At 37.6% G+C, this 25,086-nt stretch overlaps 1 protein-coding gene across 1 annotated transcript; it reads left to right on the top strand.

Moving 5' to 3' along the window:
• The first annotated feature begins 960 nt into the window (after positions 1 to 960).
• Positions 961 to 25,086, top strand: st3gal2 (ST3 beta-galactoside alpha-2,3-sialyltransferase 2). Its single transcript, XM_077193354.1, has 7 exons — positions 961 to 1,316; positions 14,036 to 15,946; positions 17,535 to 17,728; positions 21,565 to 21,744; positions 23,315 to 23,360; positions 23,514 to 23,633; positions 24,434 to 25,086. The coding sequence occupies exons 2-7, from the start codon at positions 15,461 to 15,463 to the stop codon at positions 24,605 to 24,607; spliced, it is 1,200 nt and encodes a 399-aa protein (XP_077049469.1). The 5' UTR covers positions 961 to 1,316; positions 14,036 to 15,460; the 3' UTR covers positions 24,608 to 25,086.

The raw sequence follows: 25,086 nt of genomic DNA, 5'->3' as shown, positions 1-25,086 counted from the left end.
GTTGGCTACCACTCCCTATTCGTGCAAATTCACGAAGCTATTACTATAATTTATTCACAATCTAGCCTACCTGAGGTTGCTGCTCAAGCAAAAGACTCATGACTCTTACAGAGGCATCGGTTTGTAGACCTGATCACATTATTATCTAAGCTTCTCTGTTATTTATTATGACCAAATAAAATTCGTTAAAAAAAAGTGTGTGAAGTTTACACTTTTTAGTTGTGCAGTCTCAAGAAGGCATGAATAATTTCCACAAGGCGGCAGCAGAGCATCAACTGGGACTTGTCTGTAATTCACATTGAGAATTAATTCCAAATGTAATGCATATATATACAGTAGGAAAAAAATAGCCTGAATGCTACCCACTTCTAATACAGCATCTCAACATCATAAAAAATAATGTAGCCTATGTGTCTGTTGGTTATGCAAAAAAGTTTTTATTTTATTTCCAGGACACTGATTACATTTAACAACAGATAGCCTATGAATATACGAAAAATATAGAATAGCCTATGTATGTAGGACTATATATATATATATATATATATATATATATATATATATATATATATATATATATATAGAGAGAGAGAGAGAGAGAGAGAGAGAGAGAGAGAGAGAGAGAATATATAATTTAAATTCGTTGTGGGCAGATTGAATGTATAGCCTATTCTCTGAGCATCCTCAATCACAGCATTTAGCGGTCTGCTGTGAATTCCATCTGTCCCAAATGCATTGTGGGAAATGTAGTACGGAAAGGCGCAGGACTCGCACGCAACATCTGCCACCAACTTACACCACTTTTCAGGTGTTCTGTAGATAAATACACAATAAATAATGTATTGGGTAAGTCACTTGAGTAACTGCACGAGCAAAGTAAAGGTTCGCAGTTTAGTGCTAAATCATTTAAAGAACTACATATCCCAGTAGACTGTAAAAGGCGATTGGAGAATGTGGGGTAAGGGTGTCTTGTTGAGGGGGGGCAACACACGGACTACACGCAACGTTGTGAGAATTACATTGTTGAACATTATCCAAGCCAAGGGCTTAGAGACGCTAAAATAACGCACAGCAGGACATTTTGTGCACATCTGCATCAACATATTATGTGGACGCTGCAGCAACTACCGACAAAGAATCAATGTGAACAATCAGATGGAAGCTGAATGCTCTTCATTTAGTGCAACATCTACAACAGTCTGCAGAAATTTACATTCTAGAGAGGAGGAGAAGTGGGTGTCTTTATATCCAAAAACTGCCCCAGTTTTGAGAATACATCAAGATGAAAGGTTATGCATCTTAAGAGGCATTGCAAGGTAAGGAAAGCATGAGCATCATCACATTTGTGATTTGTGTCCATTGTGTGAGATAACCTGTTGTGGTCAATGCTTATGTGGTTTTCAGTCCATTAATGTCTCATCCCTCCTTTTTTATTTTTTAAAGCAGATAGTCCCAGATTGTGTAGCTTGAGTGGTCCATGGCCCGCATCATGCATAGAGGCACTCAAGAGGGACCCGTGGCTTGCCCCTTTGTGTCCGAACCCATCTCATTTATGTGAGGGTCTCATTCCACTCTATACCCACCCTTACCGATCTGCTAGCGTTGCTTAGATACAGGAAAGAAAGAAGGGTAGTAAAGGATTTTCTTGGGGTTGATATGACAGGGTGACCTAATCAAGTCTTTGTCTCGTGCTTATGCAGTTTGTTCTAAGTAGACACAGCTGAACTAAATAAAGTGAAATCAAATAAGCAGTAAGTTGTCCAGAAAGACAACAGAAATTTATTAAATATCTATTAACATCCATTTTCTTATGGAAACTTATGGTAAAAGTGCAAGATTTCCTTCCATTGTTTTAGGACAAGTAGAATCACTTTAGCCATCCGATACATGGCTGTTTAAGAGTTTCCACATCACTTGTGCATTAATAAACTCTGTGCTTTAAAGCTTTTCGTAGACTTTAGCTGACCCAAAGAACTGTGCATTTAGCAATTATCACAGATAAATTGGTAGTTATTAGTGGTTTTTAAACTAGATTAGCTTAACTTAGCTGTTTATATATATATATATATATATATATATATATATATATATACATACATACATACATACATACATACATACATATATATATATATATACATATATATATATATATATATATATATATTATTTTTATTTTTTTTCTGAAGAAGAAATGTAATGTTTTTTAGATTTGTTTATTGTTTTGTAAAAAGTCTGTTCTGACCATACCGAGTTGCATAACATATGACCTAAATTACCAAGTTATACTCAAGTATTGGTCTGAACTGATAAAGGTTTGTTTTTTACTAGTATTTGAATTAGACAGATAAGAATTTTGGCAGATCATGGCGTTTCAGATGAGTGGCCCATTTTATGGTGCTTTAACTTCTCTGTCACACAATATCTCAATATCTAAACAAAGGCTTTGCTGCAACACCTTTAATTAATATCTGATTCTATCATGACATGCAATTTGCCCTTTGCTAATTGGTCCCTTTTCAGTGACAGATTTTGAGGACAGTTGCAGTTTGTGTTAATTGCGTGGCTGTGGTGATAGGGCTCTCTTTTGAAGAAATATCATGCGCACTGAAAAATGGTGTATAGGATTTATTTTAAAACAATTTTCACTCAAAAAAAAATTGCTAGTCAATTTAGCAAATAATTACAAAGAAACAACACATTGAATTAACATGACATTTTGAAGTAGAAAAGCTCGGATAGAATGGCATCGTCTTGTAAACATGCATAATCTTCAAAATAATAATACAACTAAGAACATTTATTTGGTAACACTTTACGATAAGATCTCATTTGTTAACAGTTTAGTTAATTAACATGAACTATATTCTTACAGCATTTATTAACCTTTGGTAATGTTAATTAATAAACAACTTTTGACCTAAAAAATGTATTAGTAAATGTTAACATTAATAAATGTTGTAGAAGTATTGGTCGTTGTTATTTCATGTTAACTAATGTAGTTAACTATTGTTATCAAATGAAACCTTATGGTAAAATGTTAGTAATATTTTTTATTTTTTACAGTGTCATGGACACATGCACTCAAAAATAAATCTGTTTTGCATTTCACCATGCATATTCAGTCCAGAAAGCAAATGGCCCGGCTGAGTTGTAGACATCCAGTGTAATGTTTCCTAAGGCTTAATGGAGGATCATCAATTTCTTATTAAATCTTCTGCGACGGTATGCACAGTGACTCAGTGCTAGGGCTGGGACGGTTACCGCAATACCACGGTCACGTGACGCCTACCGCGGGTCTGAGCTTGTCACCGTCATCACCGCAAAAAAAACATTGGCCTGCACATGTGTGCACGTTGTGTCTAATGACATGGATTTAAAGCGGTTTACCGCTGTACCGTGGGAATTTCTTGCTTTTCAACCGCGGTTAGAAAAAATCCATACCGTCCCAGCCCTACTCAGTGCTGAAAACATATAATGAATAAATCATAGAATTTAATATTTTAATCACCTGATGTGTGTAATGGTTATGTTCTGTCTATAGTTCTGTTTTATTGTCATTGTGTTTTGGTTTGCCTATCTGCCAGCCAGTTTAAAGGTCCCATATTATGCAAAATTCACGTTGGACATAAATGTGTGTTGGCAGTGTGTGTACACAACCACCCAATAGTGATAAAAATCCACTCACTCCTTTTTATTAATCCCCATAAATCATCAGCAGTGTCTCCCAACGACCTGTTTTCAGAATGCTGTTTTAGTGACGTCACTAAGTACAGGCCCCGCCCACGAGTGTTGACTTACACTGCCGTTCTAACATAGAACCGCCCTGATCGAGTTCACAGCTGCTGCACTGACGAGAATGTATCCCAGCGTTGTAGGTGTTGTGTAGCTGGATGTATTATTCCACATAGCTCTCTCTATTTACTCCCGAAATCTGAGGCAACCGCTGAAGACGAGGTGGAATTATTTTGTTTTTATAGAAAATGCTCCCTCAACTCTACCGAAATTCGTTTATGTAGGCTACTTGCGCACTTCATATATCTTACTGTTTACTCACCTTTACGGTGAGTTTCTTAAGTAAATTGACGCTTCATATTTTGTGTTATGTACAATAAACCTTATTAAACTCATCAGTATATGTTTGATCATCATTCGGACCTGGTCCGAAACAGCAGACTTGTAGGCTATTAATAGTGGATAGCCTACAAACAAGCAGATGACAAATCCGTTATAACCGTTATTAAATTACTAAACTATACCAGTTCTATCTCTATACAGCACTCTGACTCTGTAGGCATTATTGTCCGACTCCGGGTCGAAATGAACACTACACACTCTGGGGACATCAGAGACTTATTTTATATCTTGTGAAGAGGGGCATAATATGGGACCTTTAAGTGTGGTAAGACTTGTTATTTCTCCTGTCGTTTTCCTGAGTGATCGTTTAGTTTATTAAAGATTGTTTCATTGAGTGTATGTTTACATAACAACTATGTGCTAAAAACTGAAAAGTTTTCCTTTTTTTCGTTTGCAGATAAAAATGTTGACAAAATGATCCTGTTCACATGGATCTGTGAAAACGATAAAAAAAAAACGTGTTATGCTGCCAGCCCAGTAGTTGGCGAAGTCACTTTTTTAAGAAAGAGACACGCCTACAGACTGTACACGTAATACACATGCACATGATGTCATCGTTTTCACACATTCATGTTTTTGTAGTTTACACAGACGATAATGGTATCACTACATGCATTTTGAAACCGTTTTTTCAAAGTTTGCGTTTTCAGCCCCCAAAAACTCTGTTGTATAAATAAATGGCTTAAACGCATAAAAAGTTTTCTGGTTTTAGTTGAAAACAGTGTTTTGAGTCTCCTGTGCCGTGTGTGTTGTAAAGCCACATCGATGCTGTGACAATTACCCCTTTTCCACCAAAAAAGAACGGGTTCGGAACTGGTGCTGGTTCAAAGTTAGTTCGGAGTTGGTTCAACTTGCGAACCTTCTCAGAACCGGTTTGTTTTCCCACTGACTAGAGCGCCCAGCGAACGACGTCGTTACGTCACTGTGTACGTCGCCATACAGAAACGCTAGCAAGTACATTATTTTGGGATTATCTCTAACTTGTGTTCCATGAAGGCTTTAAAAACAATTGAAATAAGTAAGTCTTTTAATCTTTTCCTTTGATATGTAATCATTTCTGATTAGTTATGTACCTCTGTCTTGTGTCTTTTTTTCTTTCCGTTTATTTGTTCTATATTTTGACTGTTTTCTTCTTTGCTTACATAATGTTTTCAATAAAAAAATAAAATTTAAAAAAAGCTAGAAACGCTTGCGCCAACTTCAAGCATAATAATTACAATGGTGGACTACATCGTGTTTCTGCAAATGTTTCTCCTGGCTTTGCGGTCATAAAATATGTTTAGGACACATCTAAACCCGCCTCCAGCCCCGCCGTAAGCATGACACGGTGGTAAAAGAACGGTTCTCTGGTTCTAGTCCAGCAAAGAGTTGGTGCCGCTTTGGAACCAGTTTTCCTGGCCGAGAACCGGTTCTTTGGCTGTCGAAACACAAAGAACCGGTTCGCGAGTAGGCACCGGCTCCGAACCGGCTCTCAAAATGCTTTGGTGGAAAAGGGGTAAATGTGTTTCTTGAACATGCATGTCCTTGAGCTGGAATTACAGTCTAAAACAGTCTATTCAACTGTAAAAAAACTAAAAAAAAACACTAACAAAAAGTTGCTGCCTTAAATTTTTAAGTTCAATCAACTTAGATGTATAAGTCGTTTCAACTTAAATTACATTAAAATGGCTTTAACAATCAGTTGGATCTTGTAAAACTTATTTTGATAAACATATGTCATGATTTACTGACATAATTTTTTACAGTGTGGTGTAAAAGAGTGGATAAAAAAAGGAGTTTGTGTGTTAGACTGGGAACTTGTCTTGTTTGAGCAACTGTTCCATATGACAGATGTTCATCATCTTCTGTAACTAGGCTAACATAGTACCTGGGGAATTTTAGGAGCCAGCAAAAGTCCTGCTGACTTAGCCTTAACTAGGTTAACACTGTGTACAGAGCGAGGACGCAGTCAACGAGTCAGATATGAGAGCTTTTAAATAGGTTATCTTTTTCTATCATGGGCTCTAATTGGTTAATTCAAAGAGCTGTGACAACACCTGACATCCAGCTATATCAACTTATAATATAGCTCAACTTATAAAATAGCTCAATTCAACATTTATTCTTCTTCATTTGGAGACCATGTGGATTGTACAGAAAATAACAATAGGGCACCTGCTGCTGAACAAAAGAGTTGTCTTTATATCTGTATATCTTTATATCTGCGTGTGTTCGTACATGCATGGTTTCTCCTTCCCTGGGAGACCTGCTCCCAAACCCAAACAGATGGAATAGTTTTCTTTCAGATGCTCATCATGTTCAGATCACTGAAAATGTAATGGTTTTTAAACTCAGCAACAGTCGCAAATATACGGACATTTGTTTCTGCCACGGTATAAACAAAAAAAGATAATTGCGACTTTTTATCTAGCAGTTTTGACTCTTACAATTGGTTTAAATTTCACAAATCTGACTTTATTTCTCACAATTCCAAGTTTATCTCTTGCAGTTCCCTAATTTCAAATTCACAATTTGAAATTATAACTCCAAATTGTCACTTTTTTTATTTTAGAAAAAATAATTGATAGATAACAGCTTTTTTTTGTGGCAGAAACAAGATTCCATAAAAATGTCCTGAGTTCAGCCTAGACAGGAAGGTAACATGACATTCTCGCCTTTCTCTATTTAAAAACATTAGATTGATTAGATTATTTAAAAACATTAGATTGATTAGATTATTGCAGTGTGACACTGAACAAGCACTCACAACTGTAGCTTGCCTCATTTGCTGATTGTAAATTAATCCAAATGACGCGTTAACAAAATAGATCTGGTATTTATTTTAATTTTGTAGCTCGCCATGTATATCAGTCTGGAAAGCAAATAGCCAGCCTGAGTTGAGTTTATATGAGTTGTTGACATCTAATTGATAGATTAAGGGAAAGTATAATTGGCACACAACTTTATAACCGCTCATTGCAGCACTTTTTTATGACTTCAGAATATGTGAGCAACATTCAGTGAGGTGGTCAGATAAGGGTTAACCGTGCCAGCAATGAGGGCTTCGGGGCCAGCGTTGCCCCTGGTTTTCCTCTCGATCGACGGGCTCTGCGACAGGCCTTGGCATCTGGTCCCAGTCTAGGTGGCCTGAGAGGATCTTTACTGGATGAGTGAGGGAGAGAGAGACATTTCTGAACACTTTGAGAGGAGAAGAAACACTCTCTCATGCAGAGAAAGGGATTAAAAACATTTTTAATTTGAAAAAATGGGTGAGAGAATGGAGAGGTGTGACATAGAAAGGGACACAGGCTGAAAGAGCATCTTTTTCTGTACTTGCCAAATAGAAATAGATACTGTTGATAGATCAGAAGATAGGTACAGCCGCAGATGCATGGATAATTCATGAATATGCCACAGGGGAACTGTGAGGAGATGTGAAAGAGCAATGGAGACAAGGTCAGTGAGGAGCGGGTAGGTCAGGTTGACTACATATTGTATCCATTTGTCTGCTTTTTTATGATTTCAAAGTGCATCATTTGAAAATACAAGGTTTTAATTAGGGCTGCATGATATATTGCAAATGTACATTTCACAACTGCTTACAATAACTGCATGATTTTAACACTCCAAAAGATTACAACGTTTTGGGGAGGCACAGACAAAAGAGAGTAGGCTAGACTGGACACGACTGTAAGTGACATGCAGAGGTGTAACTTTGTTTTAAAAAGTGGGTGGGACAGGTGTGTGTGTGTGTGGGGGGGGGGGGGTACATAGTATACAATTGTACATTGTGTTTAATTTGTCGTTTGATGAGATCTAATATAGGCCTACATTGGCAGAACTTTTGCCAAGCGTGTCAAAGGTTCTGGGTTCTATTCCGCACTATAGGTTTTTCCCCTCATCAAAACCGATTGTTTATTAGTGGTTGTATATCAAGCAGGGACACGTTTTCTTGTGCATTATATTTTGTGATTTCACCGTAACGAATAGAGAGAGTCTCTCCACTACGGATTGAAGCACGCGTCCGTGTGAGGACTGTGCGCGAGTCACAACAGAACACTGTATCCGCGCCACTGATAGCAGCGGCAACGAGCACTTTGGTCACTTGATTTCAAAAGCAACACATTTCAAATCACCTCTTATTTAACAAACGAACGAAATGATGGCTCTACTAGAGTTAACTGGAGATGTTTTATTTATTTGTATTGGTACATCCGTGTGGCGAGATGTTTCAAAAGTGGTCGGGACACAATCGACCCTGGCAAAAAGTGGTTGGGACATGTCCCACCCGCAAATTACCCCTATGGCGACAGGCTAGCTAAGCGAAGTACTCCCGCGCACAGAAAACCGACTCTCGGACAGTGCGCGATCCCGAATTCAATTCTCTTCCTCAAGCTTATAAATTAGGTTATGTCCAAATGCCCGTCTTGGTGAGTATTCACATAAACACAGTCAGTTGTATTAAATTGAGGAAACAGTTAAGAACAAAGTGCCAATATATTGGCTCTGTGCAGCTCCTAAAGTGACAGCTTTCTAATAAACCTGCTTCCGACTGTGTGCTTAATGTTGGTCAAACAACGAAAAAGAGAAAATCTCTCACTGCTCTTGGCTGAGTAACGTTTGTAGCTCTAATAAGAATCAGTATTTAATTCATAGTGAAGACTAAGCAGGGATTTATTTTTTACATAAATTTATGATTTTTCAATTTCTGTTGTTAAATAAACCTACCTGGTACTCTAAACCCGGTTATACACAGATATTAAAATGACAGTTATTTGATTATTATATATATATTTTTTGTAATTGATAGGTCACTCACTTCGCCTGTGCTTATGCCTTAAGTCAAAGTCAATGTTCCTGAATAGGAGCTTACATACTCACATACTGCATTTTAGAGGCCGAAGCAAGGGATGGGGTGCTGAGTCAGACACTTGGGCAGCCTCAGCTGTTAAGAGCTCCCATGGCACACAAACACATATTTCTGGTGAGGCAGTTTATGCAAGAATAAGACATATAGTGACTGTACCGTCCATTGCTGCTGTGACAAACAAAACTGTCCTGTTCAATCGTTTTTAACTTCTATGGTCTGTTTGCTTCTTTGAGATGCTTTATGCTCTGATTTAGATGATTGAAAACTTCAGAATTCTTCCCAGGCATTTGAGATCCATGAAGACTGTTTTCTACAGCAATGTGTCTGTGGGTTATCATGCTTGATCATAATAGACCAGCTTCTGCGGGCTGGATGCGGAGGACCTGACTGGTGTTGGCATCCCCTGTGGATAGATGTAGAAAGGCATGATGAAGGGTCAACAACAGTAGCTCCAGGAGAATGTGACTCAAGAGGGCATGTTAACTCATTGCTCTCGGGCACAAACACAATTCAGGGGTACGGATTGCTTAGCTGTATGCTGATGATAACTGATCCAGTGCCTCAGGGTAATGCTCCATTTCATGGATAAGATATAGTCTCAGAGTTAAAAGAAAGAAAGTGTTAGCTGGAGATATTTAATGTCTGTCAAAAGAGATTGCATGGAATGTTTTTGTTTATGTTAGATTATTATAAATTTGGTGCGAAGGATTTTTTTAGATGAGAACTTAAAGCTTTTTATCTATGCCCAAGATAATTGTGACATTGAGTTAATCAGACAGAAACTTGTTCAGATGAGTCAAAATAGCACCTAAGGTTATATCTAGTTCTACTTTCATGTTTAGTGCACAAGGCTAAATTCATTTTCCCTTGAGAGAGTATAAAATAAGACGAAACTGAAAAAGAAATAAAAATGAGAGCCAGTATTTTCTGATAGGCAGAATGGGAAATATGAGTGTAGCTGAAGGCTACATAAAATGAATTTGAGACTTGAATTTGATTAGAGGTATAGGCATTTTTTTAACTTGTTTTTACGTCATTTACTTGCAAGGGCTTGATGTGAAAGGTTATAGTTTTTTGTGATTAGTGTGACTGTGATGCAAACTAGGACTATAGCCTTGCAAAAAAAAAAAAGTTTCTTTTTACAACACATCTTCGAATAAAGTTAAGTATAGGAATCTGTAAATTACTATGACCTCAGTTTGGGATTATTTATCTGAGGAATGGCTCTGTGATTGAAAATGTACACTGGCACTAACAGCATGATGCCCACATTCCCAAGAATTAAATGCTATTCCTCTCACAGTTATAGAGTTTCAAAATGTTGACTGAACAAAGAACCATTGAATAAAGGCTTCTGAAAACACATTCCACTGACTAAATCATAAATTTAGTCTACATTTTTAAATGGAAAAAAAAAAGACACGATAATCATACTTTTCTCCCAAGAGAGGTCTAACAAGCAATAATGTATCCAGCTTTAAAAGGGTTTAATCCATTAAACATGAAATTAGATTAAGCCTTAGGGCCAAACCGTTGAAAATTACTATTTTATGATTAGATTAATCCTCAGACGAGAGAGTGCACGTTTAGTCAGTTTTGTTAACCCAAGAGTCACTGGACAGGCATCATTTTTCCTCTCTGCTTCCATCCAATCTGATTATAGCGCAAAATTGGAGCATTGACTGTTGAATATTTGGGAACAACCTGTCCAACATGTGAGTCGGAGAGAATGCAAGCCCACCCAGTATGTGAATGTCTGCTTTTCCCTTTCAATTACATTTCCATTGCAGCCAGCTGTGAGGTTTCGTTGCCAAGGCAACTCAGACACCCACACTAAAGTGCTCGGCTCACCCTTGCTGACCAGGCACATTGGTCAAGACCCACTAAAAGCAACTGAACAACGAAAGAGAGAGGGAAAGAAAGGGTAAGCTAAGGTCAGTGGATGTTTTGTATGTAATATCCGTGTCAGAGTTTGAGGGAGGAAGAGATGGAAAAATTGATAATCGTGTTCTCTGCGTGAATTGATCCTTGAGAACGTGTTACAAGCATGTGTCATGTGTATGTGCCGAGTCAAGAATGAGTGTTAATATGTTGAGCACAACTGTGAAAGCAATATCTGTAGCATTTCATGTTTATATGTGCTGACCAAAAGAGAAAAATAATGGTTCCATATCTCAACTGCCTGTTTGTTGTGAGTCTAGCAAGCAATGTGTGCTGATGACTTTATAAATGAGAAGACTGTCATTTTGAGATATTGGATGGGGGTAGAGGATGTGATGCTTGGTGAGAAAATGAAGCATGAATTGAATAGACTGGGAGCATAATTCTGCTTTAAGAGGATTTTGCCTTTCATTTGAGATTTTATGTTCTATGATGTACTGATTTCCATACTTTTTTTTTAGACAGTGCATCATACTTATTTGCTGGTCATAAAAGTCTCATGCCGTTTTTGTATAGAGCAGCATAGATTCATTTAATCAAATTACAATCAATGCAATTGAAATAAATAGACAAATTAAATTATAAATAAACTATTAGCCAATTATTATTAACGAACTATTATTAATTATGATTATTTTTTTAAATTACATTTTCAGTAGGCCTAATCACAAAAGTTTAAAAGTTACAGTTCGTCAAAAGTTTTCACTGGCCATCAAAACATGAGTAGGCCTAGTGATTATTTGTCATGTTTTGATAAATGTAAACATCCGACATATATTTTTTAAAAATAGTCATTTGTTTAGTTTAAAACTAACACGAACCAAACCACTGCCCCAGAACATTAGCCTACTGATAGAATTATTTTGAATAAGTCGAATGTCATTAAATAACCGCACACTACACTCATCACCTCACTGACGACTACATTTTAATTTTAGCATTTGAATTTTGAACATACAAAATGAAGGAGTTCGAAATCGAAAAGATAAATGGAACAGAAAGTTTGCGTAATCCCACATAAAAGTGGGCAAAAAATTGGGCGCGTTCACGCCTTTCAGAACGTCAAACATGATCGCGCTCCCGTCGTATAACCTGACTACTGGCAACAAGTAGCCTAATCAGCAGCAGCATGAAGGGTGTCGCAGAAATAAACATTATTAAACTGGAATTGCTATAGCAGCGTTAAATGACATCTCTTTCTATATTTTAAAAATCGTTTGTAGCCTTATTTGTTTAGTTTAAAACTAGTAACTCGAACCGTAACCAAGCTACTAACCGAATTATTTTTTAAAAGTCGAATATTAATCCCTCAGAACATAGGGCCAACTGACCAGATTATTTTAAATCGAATATTAATCGCACACTACACTCATCCACTTATTGACGACAAACGATTACGTTGTTGGCTATGGATACATAAACTAAAGGAGTTCGAAATCGAAAAGGTAAATGGAACAAAGTTTAGGAGCCCACATAAAACCCGAAACTTGGTCGAGTTCATGCCTTTCAGAACGTCAAACCTAATCGCGCTCCCGTTGCACCAGCAGCAGAAAAAAACACGATTAAACCTGATTTGCTGTAGCAGCATTAAATGACTGTGCATTGCAGCCTCGTTCTGTTTCTCATAATTTAGGCATTTAGCGCGTTTAAGGTTGAGAACGTCTCAATCAAAGAGTAGGCATTTACCTCTGCCGGAGAAAATGAAATCTGAAATTCATGTCTTCTAATTGAAGTTAAAGGGAGAGCATTATGTGATCTCTAGCGGCTCACCCACGCATACAATCACAAGCACGTGATTTAATCAGCATCCACACTGAAAGCAGCACGAGCCACCTGTTTATTTGATATGCTATCTCAATATATTCTTCTAAATCCACGATTGAACTGTTGGCATCAAACTGATGTGTGTAAATATATTATCCTGCATTGCTTTAATTGTTAAAACTGTTCTTACAAACATGCATTTAAATTATTGTTAAAACATGCACAAATTGGTTGCTGTTATTTTGTGAGAGCAGCTAAATCCGTGCCCATGCTCCACATATTCAGCTCTGGTAATTTAGCTCAGCAGATGCTCTACAGAGAATATTCAACATAAATCAGTGGTCACAAGAGAGCCCCAAAGATAGAAACACTTCAACCGTGGTTTCTTAACAAAATTTGTGCGAGGGACAGATATCAGTGAATATGATGAAAATGAAAGGTCAGTGAACAAGAAGGGTGGAGAAGAAGGATTGGAAAAATAAAATATGAGTTGGAGGCAGAAACCATAAGGATATCTGAGCAGCAACTTTTGGTGCATTACAGGTAATGTTTATATTACAATGCTTTTCTTTTTTTTTTTCATAGTGGCAGCAAAAATCTGAGAACACTTGTGAAAATTAATTTATTTTGTATTATTTTCTAAATTGATACACTTTTTATTTGCAAATTATTTTATCTGGGTTAAATTTGACTGACGTTGGACTGAAAAATTAAAATGAATTGAGAGTGGTAGAATTTCTTAGTATATGGTTTGTTTCCCTATTGCTTTGACAGCAGCTCTTGATCTAATCTTGTGATTCAATTATATTTGTTTTTTTTATTACAAAGGAGTTCATATCGACATAAATTATTGGTGACCTTAGGAATAGTGCAGAAAATTTTCATATTGATTTTGCCATAACCTTTTCATTAGTTTTACATATTTCAAAATCCTTTCAGTGTGTCAGACTTTAGAACCCCCTGTACATTTGTAGAAACATTTGTGGTACTGTATGTTGAAAAACCATAACATATATTATATGTTTTTCAAAACACTGCTTTATTTTTCTGTGTACATTTCAGTCATAATGTTGTAATTTGTATTAAATGCAGAAAAATGTATCTGAAGCAAAACACATTTTGGCATGTAACTGTGTGCAATATATATATTTTAAAATTTGCTTGCCAATAATCTGCTATTTTTTGGTAGTTTTCAGAAAGTTTGAATATGAAAATCTGTCTTAGAATTTGTGCAACTAAAAAAAATCTACACAGCTTAAAATAATAACATTATGAATTGCATCCCTGTCTTGATATGCACTACTACATAATTCTGCACTTGTCCGTCTGTCTGTTACCCTGTAGTTTGGATGGTCACCCTAAATCAAGAAGAGCAGCTGAAGACAACAGCAGCTGGATTCCACTGTGATTCTGATGCACTGCACCCTCTCGGACTGACGGGTTTTCTCAGCAGCAAACTGGCAAAGAGAAAGAGAGCTCACACAGGTGGGCCATCAGCATCCCAGAGATTATAGATTTGGAGATTACAGTACAACAGCAGGTCAGGGCACATTGCCTTGTTGAAATCCGAGTTCTCCAACTCACCAATTCCGTTAAGAGCTGTCATCGTGAAATTGGCAGGCGAGTCCTGCGACACAACACACGTTCGCATGCACTCGACTGATCACGTACTCCTCTAGCTGCTAGACAAATGCAGTGTTAGAAGAAAATCTGATGGAGTGATGGCATTTTTTTGTTTGCCTTTTTCTATAATCCAGCTCCTTGGCTCTCAAATCCCTTTTTTGTTCTTGAGCCATTAGATTCTTTTAATCGTCTTTGTTGCCATCTTTTACTCCATTTTTTAAATTTGGTTCATTTTTATCATCCACTGACCTGGAGAGAGTCAAAGTGCTCAACTTGTCAAACTATGATGTAGAATGTCCTAAAGTGCTCAGTTAGACTGGAATGTTCAAACCCCACTGCTGTTTTCCAGACAGTTGGGAATTGAAGCTAGGAAGTGAAAGTTGAATTTGATGTTCCTCAAAGTTGAATCTGCAAGCTGGTTTCATTGAAGACATCATAAAGACCAAGGATCAAGACACATGCGGCGGCATGTCTGTACTTAAAATAATTTGCAGGATACGCAACTACAGCGAAATGAATGAGATGGAAAGAGTTTAGTGTGTTGTATGATATAAAGCTATTCAAGATGTCTGCAAAAGAACTTCATTATAAGTCTGTGAGAAAACTCCACCCTTTTCCTCCTCTGGCTGTGAAGTTCAGCACAGTGGCTCGGTAGACAGAGCGTACGGACGCGGTCAAACCAAATTACAGTGACAAACTTGGACTCACAGAGGACTGTAATGGAACAGACACGGATGACAGCCTAGCTTGTCTGGCATTGAGATGTCAAAACCGCAGAGAGGGCTATTCTTCCAACTGTCACTGCAAGGAGAATAGAGCAGATCACACACACGCCTACAAGCAGACTGATTTTTTAGAGGCGAAAGACTGGTGTTTGTTTGAACCGTGGCAGTTCAGAAGCGTGAAAGAGAGAGCTGGAGGAGATCCCATAAAATAAAAGAGTGGTAAAAGGCTCCATGGCAGCGGTGACGCGTTGAAAGAGAAGTCTGACAGACGGCAGATCAGCAGTGATAGTTCACAGGCGAACAGTTTTGTGAGATTCACACACTTTTGGGTTTAACGCTTGTGTCGCTCAGTACGCCAAGTAGTACTGAGTCCAGGTTGGGCGCGGTGGCAGGGGCCGGTTCATGGCAGTGGGGCGGGCGCATGCCGTCTGTGCCTCCGCAGCGAGAGGGACGCTTGGGCTTGGGCTGGGGTTGGGGATGGGCCACATGGGCACGAACTCCGAGGACGGGTGAGCTGAGGCCCTGGGCACCCGTTGGAGCTGTGGCGGCAGGAGAACGCGGGGGCATGCGATGCTCCCTGCGCGTCTGCGTGGTCTTGGGATCCCTGGCCCTCCTGTTCCTCACCTCGCTCTTCTTCTCCTTCTCCCTGAGAGGAGGAGCCGGCCTGCCTTACTTTGAACCCCCGGGATGGGAAGAGTCGCGCAGGGTTAAGCTAGTTCCCAGCTATGCCGGTTCCCACCGAGTGATCCCAGCTGAGAACGCTCAGCAGAAGACATGTGCCTGCTCTCGGTGCGTGGGCGACCCAGGCGTTTCCGACTGGTTCGACGAGAACTACGACCCGAACATCTCGCCTGTGTGGATTCGGGACAACATCCAGCTGCCTTCAGACGTGTACTACTGGTGGGTGGTAAGTAATCTTATAGTACCTCAGTTTCAGCTTTTATATTAGAAATCCATTCCCTTGACGTGGATAGACTTTGTTGTGGTTCGATTTCGTGAAATGCTTTTGACCTCATGCATTTGACCTAAATGGTAAAAACAAAACAAAATGACATCAAAACAGTCTGCAAAACTCGCACTGTCCTTAATTAAAATAAACTTATTTTATTGTGCTTCTTTCCTTTTAATGAAAGATGTTAGCGGTCTGCAGTTGTGCTTATGCATCATGTTTAAGCGACACGAAGCTAAGAGAACATGAGTAATGTCTGAAAAAAGTGTGTCAGCTGAAAAATGTTAGTCTGTAATACTTGCGCTGAGTAAATTAAAAGCAGGGAGGGTGGAGGACTGCATTAAGCAAAAGAAGCAGAAAGATTTGCGGATGAGGGTGGGGAAAATGCCTGCACTTATGGAAACTACAGAATTTTGCACTTCGAAAACATGCTGTCACAATTCTGTTGTAGGTGTTGGCTAAATGGTAGTAAAAAAATAAAAAAGTCCCCCTGTGGTGAGAATCAAGCTTTTAATGTTGTTTATATATCTATGTGTTTTTAAAAAAAAAATGCTTTAAGACAAACAATGTGCAAATTCAATGTGCAAGTCAGCACCTTTGCTGAGTATTTTCTCTTTTAAACTGCAATGAACCAGAGACAAAAACGTCTGAAATTGCTGTTGTTTCTGACATCACAAACTACACAATCACACGAGTGAATCTCTGAGTGAGTGGAGACAGGGCTAATTTGCATATTCATAAAAGACGATAAAATATTTTTTTTCTAGGAAAACATATTTTGGTGATCAAGGATGAGTTTTAAAGGATAACATTATTGACTACAGAGGGACTTTAATTGCTTTGGCAATATTGGAATTTTTGGACTTAATTGAACTTTAGAAAATGTCTAATCAGAAAAATGTATTTCCAATATCAGAGTATAATGGGCATAATTACAATTAAATTCCTTTTCTTGTTATTCCAATTCAAATTGCAGTTCAGCATCCTGTGGGGTGTCAGGAATTTAAATTCAGAGTTTTGCCTAAATGTGCTATACATTTAAAGATGCACATATACTGTATCTTAAATGAATATATACACTACTGGTCAAAATTTTGGGGGTTGGTAAGATTTTGTATTGCGTAATGTTTTTGAAAAAAGTCTTTATTGCTTACCAAGGATGGATTTATTTGATCAAAAATACAGTTAAAAGACCATCTGCTAAGAATTATTAGCTACAATAGAGACCTGATAAACTGGGGACAGTGAGGAGGAGAAAGAAAGGAAAGAAAACGGAGAATGAAGGGATGTCAGTAAAATACAAAAGAAAAGATTTTAGGTCTGTTCTTGAATGTGTTTTTTACATTTTTTATTCCTTACCGCAGAGGGCCTTATTGGCACAGTGGCTAATTGGCTGCCTGGATGTTTATTTTAGTATGCATGTGTGCACAGGCAGGTGTGCAGATGTTTTGAAGTTAAAAGGTAACTGCCCAACCTTATGTCAGTTTCTTTCTTTCTTTCTTCCTCCCTCCCTCCCTCTCTTCTCTTCCCTCTGGGCCCTGTACAGATGTTGCAGCCTCAATTCAAACCCCACAACATCCAGCAAGTTCTACAGAGGCTGTTCCAGGTCATTCCAGGCCGTTCCCCATATGGTTCGTGGGACCCTGCCCGCTGTCTGCGCTGTGCCGTGGTGGGGAATTCAGGAAACCTCCGCGGGGCAGGTTACGGTCCAGTGATTGATGACCACGACTTCATTATGAGGTGAGTCTTGAAATGCAGCCTTTCGAAATGGATTACACATTCAAGATTAGGGTTGGGTATCGTTTGGGTTTTTTTCGATACCGGTGCCAAATCAATACTTTTAAAGCGGTACCGGTGCCTGAACCGATACTTTTTAAAAAAGAGCTTCAAAACGATGGTGAATGACATTTAAAAAAATGAAGAAAAAAAATGAAATAAAACATTCTTAAAATTTAATATATTAATTTTTTTAAATATATATAAATATAAGTAGTCTAAATACAAAACAACAACTTTACATCATAAATTTACAATAAAAACTAAGCCACCTAACCCAACTACAATAATTTAACACTAAAAAGCACTACAGTAAGCATACTAATAACAGTGAGGTCTGTATTCCTGGTATGCTACAAACCAGCTTTAAATTTCAACCATTTTTTTTTACATTTTTTGCCTTCTCTCATTTCTTACCTCTACCTCTGCCTTATTGCATGTCCTGCACAGGCTCAGTGTTATTTTAGAACGCATCACCTTAAATGCCGTGACGCTAAACTCATCGTGGAAGAAGAACGGCGTCATGTTTACAACTGTGACAATGAGCTCTTATCAGGATCAACTGAATACTGTAAAGTTCACTGCTGTATTATTACAGTAAACTTGCACAACTGTCTTGAATGATTCATTTATTAGATGTATACGCTGTTATTGTAGGGACGTCAACTTTTCAGTTTCACACTAAACATGACGCGGAACAAAACGAACTATGATTGGTTGCGTTACATGTCAGTCAGTCTTTGGCTGATATTTTTATTCTTAAAAACATAAGTGAATGTGGTTTGTCATTTAAGAAACCTTTATAATTATCATTTATGTTAGTTGATCTATAAAACACAATGGGCGCACAATGTTAGTAGGCTAAGCACCGCAGTTCAGAGAATTGTAAAAAAATATATATAAAGATATAAAAAAGTTATCTTTTATCAAATTAAAAAACTAGTTTATTTAATTAAAAATTAGTTTATTGAAAAACTATTATCTTTTCGTTTAGTTTTTCATTATTATTTTTTTAGTTTCAATAATTATAATTATAGGTGAAATATGTCATTTCTCTACTTTTAGCAAAAATAAAGTTGTTTTTTTTTCAAATGGGTTTCCTTAACACCTCCATCATCTTCTATTGGTTGATCAATACATAGTTCCTTTGCAAATTTAGAACATTGGTTGAATTTCAGCCCAATTTCAGCCTAGGATACGCAAACAAACAAAGTAAAATTTTGAAAGCACATTTCCACAGTGTAAAAATTTTTCAAGAAACATAAACCTACAAATAAATTACTAGTTATATAGAGGATTTATTGTAATGATATAACATTAAAAACAATTACATAACCTTTTAAGGAATAAAATGAGGAACCAACAGAACATTGCTAGCAAAACCTTTGAAGAAAGAAAGCTACATCTATATCTTTATCCGTATCAATATAGTTTTATTTATTTGATAGCTTATAGCAATGTTTTTGAATCAGGAGTATTCACCTTAGTTTTAGTATGCAATAATAGTCCTGTTTTCTGGGACACTGATCACAGCCAGATATGGTGGATTGACATTTGCAATTTCAGGTTTCAGGCGAATGAACATGGAAAAGGGCAGATTGTGCATATTGCTGCTTAAAGAAAAGAGTAAAATAATGGCCTTCGGGAGACAGAACAGAGTATGTTTAGTAGAGATCAGAGAGACGGAGAGGCTGAAAGAGACGGAGGTATAAATTGAGCTGCTATTTCAGTGAAGTCTTAAATTAATCCCGTCCTCCTCCGAATCCATCTATATCTTCTGCCCTACAGCAGCTGTCTCCTCATCTCTTTATTTGTTTAACTGCTGTCTGCTCTCATTTTGACAGTTTAAGAGATGGTTTGAGTTTTCTTCCTCAGTCGAATGTGTTTGCTGTTGCTGTTTATTGGCTCATATAAGTTTGCATTGTCTGAAAGGTTTTTTAATGGTAATTAAACGGTACTTTCCTTGAAATCAGTTAGCATCCTTGTAGCATCCATGTATCACACGTTTTCTGTATATACTTCTATATTACGTACTGGTGTGGATTTTCTGTTTAATTATTTGTGACTTTATTTTATAATAATTGCAATAATAAAATTATTATTAAAGATTATTTTTCTTTGAGGGCAGGTGTGAAAACACTAATAAAAAAAATTCACCAACTGTATTACCACTAAATGCCACAACCTAGCTGTAGAATAATAAAACATAATCCTTGTGGTTTCATTGAAAAAAATCGTAATTTTAAATGAGTATTGTGCCTTTTTTTTAGGCCTGTGTTTATTAAAGATTGATGATATAAGAAGAAAAGCACTTGAGATTTGATTGGAAAATCATCTGCCTGGCTTTGAGACTTAAGAAGATAAAGAGAAAAACAGGCAGACATGTACATTTGTTGTTTTGCATTAAAATCTCCAGGACTCTGCATCTAAAGCTTTTTAAATTCCTGCTGCCTGAATACAAGCTTGAGATTCTACATGTTACAAAATCCTGGTGATGTAAGGTAGTTCTCTGAATTTGAGTGAATACATGTAGGATACAGATAGAGAATGAGAAATGGTAGCAGGGTTTTTTTTTCTAATCTATATATAAAATATAAAGCGCTGAAATCCATCGACGCAATAGACGTGTCTCCTGAACAGACACAGACTCTGTCTGCGTTCCCGTCTAATCCACCCTTTCTCCATCATCTTGCTAGTCTCTTGCAGTCTGTCTCTCTTAAAGGAATAGCTCGCCCAAAAATTAAAATTGTGTAATTTATTCGTCCTCATTCTCAAGTCTTAAAATGTCTTAAAATCAAAGGCCATAAAAAGTCTTAAATATCCTAAATGGTATAGCAATGACTTAATTATCACAAGGTCTTAAATTTGGGGATGAACTGTGATACGGCCTGATGTGATTATTAAACTTCAAAGTTGATGATTTAATTAAAGAAATGTGTGAACGCTGCACAGTCTAATTCAAAATGTGGTGCCATTGCATGTTCTTCAGGTTTGCAGTTTTAGAGCAGTTCAAAATCAATGAATATCATTCAGTCATTTATGCCAAAGATTATCTACCAATCTACTGTTGATGAATTATGACAATGTTTACATGTATTATGACATGTTGTTTTTGTATTTTTTAGCCGTGCTTTATGCATAAAATACTTTCTCTTTTATTATTATTTGTGTATTTTAGTGACACATTAAACTGGATCTGGCATTTAAAATTTCAACATTAAATTCAGTATATACATGTTACTAGTATCTGCAAAAATCGTTTTAAATGCATTATAGTATCAGCAAAATCCAATATTGATTGATTTCTAATTCATATGTATTGAGATGACATGAACCAATACAGTACTTATTATCAATATTGAATAAAACATGTCTTGAGTATTTTAAACTTGCTTTTTCCCTCTTTTGAAGCTGAATATGTGCTAGCCTGTTTATTTAAAATAAGCTGAGATACATGGTTACTCATTTTATTTATGCAGGTCTTGAAAAGTCTTACATTTATTTGGTTTTAACAACTCTGCAGATACCCTGTCATGTTTTTCTTATTCTGTGGAACACAAAAGGAGAATTTTGAATAATGTGCTGATTACTCTTTTCTATGCAATTACAATGAGTGGCGAGGGTTTCCTGCTGTCTGCTTTTTTTGCCGCTTGCTGTAAACTATGCAAGTGCTGAATGCTATTTCTGTTTGTTCATTTGACTATGGGGAAAATAATGAAATGCCAAAGTAATATTGCTTGTTTCAGTGAAAGTGAGAGAGGGTTTTCACGGTCTAATTCAATTGGATCTGTGTGTTCCAGGATGAACCTGGCCCCCACTGTAGGGTACGAAGAGGATGCCGGCAGCCGTACCACACACCACTTCATGTACCCAGAGAGTGCCAAAAACCTGGCGGCCAACGTGAGCTTTGTGCTGGTGCCCTTCAAGACTCTCGACTTGTTGTGGATCACAAGTGCTCTCTCCACCGGCCAGATCCGCTTGTAAACACAGTAACACCGACACAAAGATTAAGAAAAAAAGCTAGATAGCTGGAGAATTGATTTAAAGGCGACCTACTATGCAAAATTCACTTTTGCATGGTGTTTGGACATAAATGTGTGATGGCAATGTGTGATGGCAGTGTGTGTACACAACCACCCACAAGTGATAAAAATCCACCCACTCCTTTTTTTAAAATCCCCATAAATCATAAGCTGTGTCTCCCATCGACCTGTTTTCAGAATGCTGTTTTAGTGACGTCACTAAAGCTACAGGCCCCGCCCACGAGTGTTGACAGACACTGCCGTTCTAACATAGAACCGCCCTGATCGAGTTCACAGCTAGTTGATAGTTGTACACATCCGCCATTGCTGCACTGACGAGAATGTCTCCCAAGCGTTGTCGGTGTTGTGTAGCTGGATGTATTAATCCACATAGCTGTGTTTATTTACTGAAGCGATAGGCCTAACATTATTGATCATGGCAGTAATGAAAGTGAGAGCGCGCACTTTATTACAGTTCACAGGAGTTGTTTTACGGATATACAGTTTACCAGTTTATTAAGCATCCCCTGAAAAGGTGTGTATAATATTTGTTTACTGTTAGTTGTAACGAGTGTTTTTTATACTTCGCTGTGTATGCTGATAATAATGAAAGGGAGAGGGAGAGAGTTTCGGACTTCTTATAACGTTACAGTGTTTATTCAGCTCTTACAGTGATTTTCTAGAGTGAAATTGACGCTTCATCTTTTGTGTGATGTACAGTAAACTTCATTGAACTCATCAGTATATGTTTACAACATTCGGACGCGGTCCGCTACAACAGGCTTGTACTAATAGTGGATAAAAGAAAGATGGAAAAACAAGTTATAACCGTAATTAAACTAGACTATACCTGTTCAGTCTCCATACAGCATATATTATCTGGCTCTGTGGGCATTATTGTCCGACTCCGGGTCGAAATGAACACGGCTACTGAGAGTTTATGTTTTGAAATTATCATTCCGTGAGATGAGAGATTGTCCTGACACACGTCCTGCGAGCTCGTGAGGCTCCGCCCTCTGGGCCGGCAGCAGCTGCTCGTTTGCATTTAAAGGGATACACACTAAAACGGTGCGCTTTTCTGAGCCTCAAAAAGTGACAATTTAAACATCCTGTAGAAAATTATCTGTTGGGTATTTTGAGCTAAAACTTCAAATACACACTCTGGGGACATCAGAGACTTATTTTACATCTTGTGAAAAGGGACAGAATAGGTCCCCTTTAAATCTTTTTTTATTATTATTACTTAATTTTAAATTAAATATTTGGCCAATGAGACATTGATTATATTCTGTCTATGAACACACTGCAGTGTTCTGGACCCATAAATTCATCATTCTAAGCACACACTCACTGCCACACATCATAGCACTTTATCAACAATATTCTCTACTTCACTGAAAAACAATAGAAAGTTAGCAGCAGTTCAACTCACAGGTTTTTATGAAAAGATGTGGAGATGTCAGAAGTGGGAAGACTTATAACTTATAATCTTTCCAAATCGCCCTCTGTTTCTCTCTCTCTCTCTTAGTACTTATGCTCCAGTGAAGCAGTTTTTGCGTGTGGATAAAGACAAGGTAATATATTCCCATCCTGTCTCTCAAAGATTTATATTCTCTGAATTAATACACTCTTTAGACCCTGAACAATAGAACACTATCAATCTCACATTGAGTCTTTATCTGTTTTCTCTGTGCTGCTATAAATCTGCATATATATCAAACCTGTAGGTTCAGATCTTCAACCCAGCTTTCTTTAAATATATCCATGATCGCTGGACACATCATCATGGGCGTTATCCCTCCACTGGCATGCTCGTCCTGTTCTTTGCTCTACATGTATGTGATGAGGTAAGACCTTAGGGGGGCATGATACACACACACACACACACACACACACACACTTTCACTCACCGGATTTTCGATAATTTTTCCGATCTTCTATTGTGCAATATTGGTGATCCTGTGTGAATTGTAGTCTCAGTTTCCTGTTCTTATCTGACAGGATTGGCACTTGGTGTGTTGTTCTGCTGCTGTACCTCAGTGGTTATTTGAGTGGTTATTTGAGTTACTGTTGCCCTGATGCTCAGTCTGAACTTCAGCAGATCGTCTTGACCATGTCTACATATCCTAAATGGAGTGAATTGCTGCCATGTGATTGGCTGATTAGATATATTTGTCAACGGGCAGTTGAACAGGTGTCCCTAAGAAAGTGTGTGTGTGTGTGTGTGTGTGTACACTACTATTTAAACGTTTTTTAAATAATGTTTTTGAAAGAAATCTCTTATGCTCACAAAAATACACTAATATTGTGAAATATTATTACAACTTATCTTTTACTAAGTTTTCTATTTGAAATTATTTTAATTAGCAATTTATTTCTGTAATGGCAAAACTGAAATGTCTTTACTGTCACTTATGACCAATTCCATGGTTCCAAGCTAAATAAAAGTTGTGTTTTTTTTCACAAAAGAAAAAATCGTATGAACAGCAGTGTGAACTATGTAAGATTATATTATAAATCATATAAATATGAATGTTTCATTTTGTTTTTGAGAAAGACATTTCAAGTATTTTATATGTGAATTTTAAGTTTTATTTACATTTCCAAGCCGTGACTGTGAATTCATTTCTGCCTCTTGACTTCATAGGTGAATGTATTTGGTTTTGGGGCAGACAGTCGGGGAAACTGGCACCACTATTGGGAGCAGAACCGCTATTCTGGAGAGTTTCGTAAAACAGGTGTCCATGATGCTGACTACGAGGCCCAGATCATCGACAAGCTGGCCAAGGCTGGCAAGATCTCAGTGTTTCCTGGAAAGTGAATCTGGGCACCAGGTGCAAAGAAATGGACCAACTGATGGACTACCATAAACAAAACCACCCATTATCCACTTGGCACAATTAGTGTGCCTGTTAAACGTGATCAAGAAGTAGTTTCATGATCTTATTACCATTCTGTGCTGTCCTGAGTGGTCAGGAGTGTGGACAGTGTCCCCTATAATGTGGTGGTTTTGAGAGGAGACGCTAGTAAATGTGCTTTTCCTTGCAAGCCTACCTCAACTGGGACAAGGAACTTGACTTGGAGAAACAGCATGTTAGGTATATGTGCTGGGAATGGAATAAACTCATATTTATGACTTTTGTTGAATAGTGATGATACGAGAACTCTTTCCCGCCTATCTCGTATGTGTGCTCACGCCGAGGCCAGATAGATCCGTGAGACCTACAATCACCATAGTGCATCATAGTACGCTAGTAGTTCTCTGTGATTCATTGAAGGGACAGTTCGAAAAAAAGAAAA

This window comes from Siphateles boraxobius, unplaced genomic scaffold (genome assembly GCF_051911475.1).
Source record: "Siphateles boraxobius isolate OS27281-9 unplaced genomic scaffold, OSU_SipBor_1 31, whole genome shotgun sequence".
Classification (NCBI taxonomy): domain Eukaryota; kingdom Metazoa; phylum Chordata; class Actinopteri; order Cypriniformes; family Leuciscidae; genus Siphateles; species Siphateles boraxobius.
Note: the sequence above shows the minus strand (reverse complement) of the source record. Positions and strands in the feature narration are given on the sequence as shown.

What these genes read in the sequence shown, in the direction of transcription:
- st3gal2 (XM_077193354.1), top strand. Translation starts at nt 15,461, where the DNA reads ATGCCGTCTGTGCCTCCGCAGCGAGAGGGACGCTTGGGCTTGGGCTGG. An exon ending in ACGTGTACTACTGGTGGGTG is followed by an intron (nt 15,947 to 17,534) that starts GTAAGTAATCTT and finishes GGCCCTGTACAG; the next exon opens with ATGTTGCAGCCTCAATTCAA. An exon ending in GACCACGACTTCATTATGAG is followed by an intron (nt 17,729 to 21,564) that starts GTGAGTCTTGAA and finishes TGTGTGTTCCAG; the next exon opens with GATGAACCTGGCCCCCACTG.